This window comes from Microtus ochrogaster (genome assembly GCF_000317375.1).
Source record: "Microtus ochrogaster isolate Prairie Vole_2 chromosome 6 unlocalized genomic scaffold, MicOch1.0 chr6_random_2, whole genome shotgun sequence".
Lineage (NCBI taxonomy): Eukaryota > Metazoa > Chordata > Mammalia > Rodentia > Cricetidae > Microtus > Microtus ochrogaster.
Window position 1 is genome coordinate 2,746,108 of NW_004949095.1, and position 8,266 is coordinate 2,754,373.

Here is an 8,266-nt window from a genome sequence, read left to right on the forward strand (position 1 = left end):
CAGGCGGATCTCTGTGAGTTCGAGACCAGCCTGGTCTACAGAGCTAGTTCCAGGACAGGCTCCAAAGCCACAGAAAAACCCTGTCTCGAAAAAAAAAAAGTTGACAAACATGAAATAAACTGGGATCCGAAACAGCTAATGGGGCCAGGGGTAAGGGATAAAAAGGCTGTGTAGATCCAGCTGAGGAGTCCCGTGAGAAAACTAAAAGACACATTTTGATCCGAGTAATGTTTCCACCACAGAACAACTTTTTCTAAACTTTCAAGTAAGCTTTAATAGGTTACAAGCTATCTAGAGAAGAAAGAGCTATGTATGGGGGGGGGGGGGGGGATGCAGGGAGACCGATAAAAGCATTCACTGTGCAAACACGAAGCTTGAGTTTAGGCCCAGAACCTATGGTGGACAGAGAAAACAGACTCCTGAAAGGTTCCCCGCCTTCCACACATGTGTACACCCCTCATTACACACACACACACACACAGAGAGAGAGAGAGAGGAAATCGTTAATTAGTGACATTAATTAGATTTAATTAGTGACAGGTTGTTGTAAAAGAAAACTTGCTCAAAATCCATTCTTTCGCTAAGCTGGTGGTGGTGGCATAAACCTTTAAACCCAGCATTTGGGAGGCAGAGGCAGCAGGCAGATCTCTGAGTTCCAGGCCAGCCAGAGCTAAACAGAAATCCTGTCTCAAAAACAAACAAACAGGGTTGGAGAGATGGCTCAGAGATTAAGAACACTGACAGCTCTTCCAGAGGACTGGATTCAATTCCCCACACCTGCATGACAGCTCCCAACTGTCTGTAACTATAGTACCTGGGAACCTGACACCCATACACATGGGGGAGACAGCAATGCACGTAAGAATAAAAATTAATAACAAAAAACAACAATGGGCTGGGAACACAGCTCAACAACAGAGCACTTGTCTAGCATGCCCAAGGCCCTGGATTCACTTCAGACTGAAAAAAAAAATCCAATAAACAAAACAAAATAACAACAACAAGGCCTACCAAGTATGTTAGCAGGACATGAAGGTACAATTCTAGAATTGTATTTATGGTTTTCCTAGTCTCAATAAGATTTGCTTTCCCACACTGTCAGACAGATGAACTTGGTTCTTCCTAGCAGAGGTAAGATTTGAGGTGGAGCCCAAGCAGATGAAAACCTTCCACTCTAATGCACAGGTTGAGAAACGGGGCGCTTCTTCCATCTCTGTGAATGTCTTCACTGAGCATTTGGCAAAACTCCAATCAGGCGAAAGACAATGATACTCCAACTCTGGATTTCTTCTCTGGAACTAACGAGTTTCAAAGAACTAAGCTAGGTAAGGCCAGCTCTTTCTCCTGCCCAGTCTTAGGCGACTGCGTTCAAGTGCAATCTGCTCTTTCCTGCTTTCATTGGATAGAGTGGAATTTGAAAGGCGGACTAAATACAACTTTCCAGAAAAGCTCACTTTACAGGGTCCAGGAATGCTATCCACCTCCAGTGCCCTTCCTTTACTTTTTTGTTTGGGCTTGGCTTGACATCTGTTAGGCTCTGTTTTGGGGATGGGGGGGGGGGGTCAGAACTAATTTGGTTTCTAAAAAACAAAACAGGTTACATTCTGGGCTTGGTTTTCAAGGTTACTGCAACTCTGAGTCCCCACCATATTTCTTCAGCTTGGTTTAAAGTTTTCACGACTTGCCCACTAAAGTCAGCCACACACTTGCAAGCAAACTCCACTTCCCAACTGCATGTGCATGTTATAGTTGAGGGTTTGGGCTCACTGGAGCCGTATCCTAAATTTGGCATCGTGAATGCAAGGCAATCAGGCAGGCTGTACCCATGCCTTTAGAACAAGCGCTTCAGACATGCAAAGGAAGACACTGTAAGAACTCATAGATAGGAAAGGTCTGCCCAAGACAAGGTCATCAGTGTAGGCAGCCAAACACCACTGATGAGATGGGGTTAGTTCTGCAAATTTGGTCAAAAGTCTCCCTGCAACATTGCTCTCCCACTCCACCCACCCCAGGGACAAAGGAACTCCGCTCAGCAAGCACCTCAACTTCAAAGCACTTGCCATCAGACACCCCCACCCCTCCCGGTTAGCTTCGATACTGTGTGGGCCTAGACGGAAAAGTTCATGGGTTCAACCATCTTACTGCTTTCATGGAAGGGGCAGAAAATGGGGGTGAGGGTGGCAATTTAGGGAAGAACAAAGGACAGAGACACAGCAAAGTCAAAGGAGCTGAAACAGGCTGTTCTTTCAACTTCTCTAAAAGCACAGGTCGCTTTTCTGAGGTCAAACTGATTGAGGGACCCTGTTCTGCTTTTTCTCCCACAGTCCACTCTAAGTTCCTCCAGGCTGGTCCTTGGGCTTGTCCGGGTTCTACTTTGGTTGGTTTAGACATATGTGGGGCTGACCAAGGGGGCAAAGCCTCTTGTTTAACCCCTGAAAGTGGGTGGTCACGTGAGATGGCCCTGGTCACATGAAAGATCAAAGCAAATCCACTTCTATTCTTGGAAGCAGGGCACATGCTCTCTTGATGCTGCCGCTGACATTTCTGTGTGGTCGATACATGTTTATTGAACCCTCGGTCTGACACGATTGGGGACAATGTAAATGGGTAAGCAGCGAAGGTGGTTCATACGCCTAGCAAGGGCAGTAGTCACTCCCACAGCAGAACTGCAAGAAACCTAAGGAAAACAACACATTTGCTCTGAATGTTGCACTTTCTGTTCTGTTCACTGTGCCCACTCTGGGCAGCGCTGAAGAGTGCTGAAGGCGCTGGTTGATACTTGGGCACCTGGTATCTCGGATTCACCGTTTTCTAAAATAAGAATATCACCTCTCCCTTTGCCTGATCCCTTTTCCAACCACCTAAGCCGAAGAGTTAAAAGAAAGCGACAGAAAGACAGCTGACCTTGTAGCTGGGACTAAATCTAACAATGTCCTTTATTAAAGCAAGGGGCAACATGATACGGAGACAGCAAGTTGCACTGCAGGAGCGGTCATGCAGGGGTGGTGAGAGGGCTTAACGGGTGGAGGACCCGAGTTTGATCCCCAGCAACCATGTAACAAGTCAGGTACAATGGCAGGTAACTAATTCAAGCTCTGGGGAGGTACATACAGAAAGAGTCCTGGGATTTGTTGGCTAGCAAGTCTAGCTAAGTCTGTGAAAGACCCTGTTCAAAAAAAAAAAAAGTGGAGGTGACAGAGGAAGACACCCGCCTCTGGGCTCCACACACAATGACACAGTATTTATGGAGAAAGGAATGGTCCAATCTCTTCCCATTATACTGACCTATAAAATGGTGTTTTCTAAACACACCTCATGTTCCTGGTCCCTCTGTAATCCCTGCTATATTTGCTAAAACTGAGGCTTTGTGTGGCTAAGTGATTTGGCTATTAATCAAGGAGTTTAAGAACTGGAGTTCAGATCTGGTCCTGGGTTTGTCTGATCTGAAGACTCACTTCTAGTGACCATCACCATAAAATGCTCCACACTTCACGGGGCACTGAGCATACCACGGACTTTGCAAGGTGCCTTTCCAGCCCAAAGCAACCCCCAGCTGAGATGAATGCTCTTTCTGTGTGCCACAGTGTTAGACACTCTTACAGGAAATAGACAGAGGTTGACCCAAGAAGCCAAGTTATGTGTGTGTGGTCACAGGCAGCCTTGCTTTTTCATACTTGTGGCTCAAAACATAACCAGAACAAACTTCTTCCCTTTCTCTTCCAAAAGGCACCTAGGGCATGGATTTCTGGTATTTAAGCAGGAAATCTCCATCCCAAATACCAAGGCTCCAGAAAGATTAATAAAGCCCAGGTGGATTCCATGCACTGGAAACAGGATGCTCAGGACATAGTACTAATAACAGTATTGGGCCATTTTTACAAGTAGTTTCTGCGCATGTAATCAGTATCAACATTTTATAGTATCCACACATTATCTCAGCCATCACGGCAGGGTTAAAAGAGGGAAAAGACACTCATTTTTCCTCTCTTAAAACAAAGCAGGGGTTTCTCTTTGTAACCCTGATTGTTCTGGCCTCTGACTCCTGGATTAAAGACCAGCGCCACTACCAGCCAGCTAATATTTCTTTAGGGAACCTTAAATATTTGGTGAATCCCAACTTTCAAGGGGTTTCTTTAGCGAACAGTGTGCACCCTAACTTCAAGGCTGGTAAACAGCTCTGAAAGTCCTTCCATCTGCTTTACTTTGCAGATCCTAGGAGCCCGGACTTTGAAAGGCTAATTCTTGCCTATGGCAGGAATGAGGTGACATCAAACAGGTCTCCTGTCTATGGACCTCCAGAATCCTCCCCATGGAATTATAGGAATATCACACTTGTATTTAAACCATGAAATCACAGTTCCGACCACTTCCCCAAACCCACTCAGCAAGCCAGGAGGATAGACTTGTCTAGGCTTTGGAACCGTGTCTCTCTCCAGGCCTGATCAGAGTCCAACTCCCCAACCCACCTTCCCCAGATCTCGCACAACAAAGGGTAAAAATTCGGTTCTGGATTTTCACCAGCAACTCTCTTCGAAAATCTTTGCACTGTTAGGCAGCAAGAGCCAAGGCCCGAGTGACTCTGAGAAAGCCTTAGCCCGGGTCGGAGGGTCCAGAGGTCGCTAAAGAATGGAGCCTGCAAAAGACTCCGGCACCTTCGGCCCCCAGCCCCCTCGACCGCCGCTGTTTCCCCTCCCCCACTTCCCTTTCTCTTTCTTTCTTCTCGGGCTCGCTCGCTCCACCCCGCGATTCCCGCAAAGCTACTCGGCCAATGGCCTCGAGCCCCCGGCGCACAGCAGCTGATGGGCGCGGGTTTCCTGGCCGATGCCAGCCAATCAGGGCGCCGGGGGCGGGCCCGAGCTGCCAATAAAAAGTACTGAGCGGGCTGCGTCCCTGCAGAGCCGAGAATGGGAGTTGAGAGCACAGACTGAGCCCTACACCGATCTCTCCGCACTCTTCGCCTCGCTCTCGTGGCCTGTCCACCCCATCCGTCATCTCGCCGGCCACCACTAAAGTAAGCGCACGGAGAGTGCATTGCACGGTGGCCCGGGCTGTAGTACCCGCACTCTTATCTCCCATCTCCTGTCCGCAGCTACGGGGCTGGGGATGCCGCGCTCTTGCTTCCCGCGTGCTTGTAGCTTGCGGACGGACGGGTTCTGCTGGGCTGTTGTGGAGCGAGCTCCGGGCCAGGCTCCGGGAAGGGCGGGGTCGCGGGTTGTTTTGATCTGCTCTCTACTTGCAGCCTGAGGCGCCGCCCCGGGAGGCGGGCGTCCCGGGGTTGGCGGAGTCTCCGGATCGTAAGACCGGGTGGTCCCTGCGGGAGTGCACTCACGCCTTAGGTGGGCTCAGGCGCCTCGATCCTCTCTTCCTGGGCGGTGCGGTTGAGGGGGGGGGGCGTCGTTGCGCTATGGGTGGTCTGATTGAGGCCGGTGGTCTCGTGTGGTGGCGCCGCTTGCCGGCTTCCCCAACGCGGGGGTCCTGGCGGCTTTACAGTATGACCGAACAATGGAGAGCCAGGACCCTGGTGTGGCCTGAGGGCTCCGCAGTGGAGAGACCGGGCCGGGAGGAGGCAGCTGTGGCGCGCGGTTCCTCCCGCGGTCGCCCCACTCTCTCCACCCGGCCTCTGCCCTCTCGGGGTATGGCCCCCTGGGAGAGGCCCTGAGGTCAACGCGGGCCCGAGGGTCGGGGCGCCGACTTTCCGGACATTTCAGTGGGAAAGGGCTTCTCTCAAAGTGGATTGCCCCAACTCCTCCGGGGGCGGGAAGCGGGGATCCTCCCCCAGCCGCAAATCTTCAAGGAAACCCTCGATAGAAGAGGAAGAAGATGGAGATTCTCGGTCCTCAGAGTCCCCTGCCAATTGCTTTGGCTTCGTTGCCTACTCTGTGAACGCCGGGGAGAGATCGCGGGTTAAATCCCACCAGCCTACTTATTCCTACACCTCCCCCTCCGAACGCTCTGGGTCCCCCACTCCATCGCCCTCGCCCAGAAAGCTCCGTTGCTTGGACCAGCGAGATACCGAGTCGGAGGAGAGGCACGAACACAGCTCTAAAAAGAGGAGGGCTAGAGAGGGCAACCCCAACCGTACAATTAATACTCTGTGGCTGGGGTGAGTAAAAGGGTAGGGAGAAGAACCCCGGTACATCTGGCGACAGCAGAAACTACTCAGAGCTTCAGAACCCATTCCATGTGAGCTTGGCGCCAGTTGGTACAACATATACTAGGTAGCTGGCACCCAGCTGGTCTCGAAGAAGGACTGGAGGAGGAAGCCAGGTTCACCTAACATTTGATTAATGTTGAATGTGTAACCCAAGGCCATGTAGAATCGCAATCCTGGTCTCTAAGGGTGGTGTAGGCAGAGGTTTTAGTTCTGTGTAGGACTTGACCACGGAGCTTCTTCTGTTCCCCAGGGGAAGGGTGAGGCTTTTGGAGGGAGAAGCAGTTGTTTTCACTTGGGCAAACATGGACAGTTGCCCGTAGAAACTTTGCCACTGTACTTCAGAAAGTTGCCCAAGTCATTGGAGAACAATATGTTCCCTTTCCAGCCATCCTGGGCGATTAGGGGGGGAGGGACATTTCCTCTTTTGTTGAAGCTGGTTTTGTAGCTTCAGATTCTTAGAGCAGATTTTCCCCCACATCGTCATTTGAGCTGGGAAATTTCTACTTACCAGAACATACTACCTAGTGAAATCTTCAAATGTGGTCGTTTTTACATTGAAGTCAGAATTGTCTGTGGACTATGACTTTTTGTCACACCAGCGAAAAGTCAGCAATTGAGACCTGGCGTGGAGGAACACACCTTTAATCCCAGGGCTAGGGAGGCAGACACGGGTGGATCTCTATGATATGATAGACCCGTGGTCTACATAGTACCAGGACAGCCAGGGCAAGGTAGATACTCGCTGTCTCCAAAAAAAAAAAAAAAAAGTAAAACTAGCGGTGTGGTCCTTGGACTATGGCTTTCTTTCCTCTTTACCACCCTGATGATGGCAAATAGTACGGATCTTTTATTAATTTCCTCCCAGGAATGTTAGCCTTTTAAATCTTAGTCCCCTTGTTTCATCTTTAAATCTAACTATGGAGTCAAGGCATGGGGGCAGCACACCTTTATTTGATCCTAGCATTCAGGAAGCTGAGGCTGGCAGATCTCTGAGTTGGAAGCTGTCCTGGTGTGCACAGCAAGTTCCAGGGCTACACAGTGAGATCTTGTCTCAAATAATCTAAATGCAGGAACTTAGAAGGTGTGTGTGTGTGGGGGGGGTGTCCGTTAAACCAATGTCAATTACATAGTTCTTAATGGCAGTAATTTATTGTTGTATTGGGTGAAATAAGACATTCTATTAATGAACTTTTTGTCATCTTACTGTCCCCTCCTGTCACCTTTCTCAAAGTCGAGGGATATTAAGATCCCTTAACTAGCCCACCCTGAGGGGGATGATGTTTGTCTAATTATAAACTTTTAAGTCTTGAAAGCAGAGCGAATACTGCACCCTTGGGTGTGTGGACTTCCAAAGGAGAAATCAGCCACATGCTCCAATCCTCATGCCTCTTCAGCCATTCCTGCGGGAGACCCTCTTCGGGGTAGATGTTAATAAAATGCTTTTTGTCTCCCCAGAACACCTTCCACCATGGCCACCTCAGCAAGTTCCCACCTGAACAAAAGCATCAAGCAAATGTACATGTCCCTGCCGCAGGGTGAGAAAGTCCAGGCCATGTATATCTGGGTTGATGGGACCGGCGAAGGGCTGCGCTGCAAGACCCGCACCCTGGACTGCGAGCCCAAATGTGTCGAAGGTGAGCACGGGCCAGAGCAGAACACGCACCTGGAAGTGGGCTAGCAGCCGGAGAGCTGACCTTCCTTCTGTTTCTGTTTGCAAAGCCTTTCAAAAGCAGGGCTCTTGAGACCTCAGTCGGTTACCCGTAAGCTGCTGAGCAGTCTGGAGTCATAGCAACAGTGGAGGCCTTTATTTAGCTAGAAATCGCGTGTGTGCTGGTACACTGAAGGAAAATATTGGGTCATATCTGTAGGGGCTGGGAGGTTGGAGTACCTCTAACCTGGCCAAACCCAGGAACCTAGTTTGAAGGAACCGTTGTAACTGGGATATATATGCTGTCTAGTTTATACAGAGCCGTGGTTCTCAACCTTTCTAATGCTTTGACATTTTTTTTTAATTTATTTATTTATTGAGGATTTCTGCCTCCTCCCCGCCACCGCCTCCCATTTCCCTCCCCCTCCCCCGATTAAGTCCCTCTCCCTCATCAGCTTGAAGAG

General features: G+C 49.7%; 1 protein-coding gene across 1 annotated transcript in view; it reads left to right on the forward strand.

Annotated features, from left to right (window-relative positions):
- The first annotated feature begins 4,873 nt into the window (after positions 1-4,873).
- The window catches only part of Glul (glutamate-ammonia ligase), a 10,020-nt gene continuing 6,627 nt past the window's right edge, over positions 4,874-8,266 (forward strand). Inside the window, exons 1-2 of the mRNA XM_005363885.2 lie at positions 4,874-5,011; positions 7,610-7,788. Coding sequence (XP_005363942.1) covers positions 7,623-7,788 — 166 coding nt within the window. The 5' untranslated portion in view covers positions 4,874-5,011; positions 7,610-7,622. The remainder of the gene's footprint in view (positions 5,012-7,609; positions 7,789-8,266) is intronic.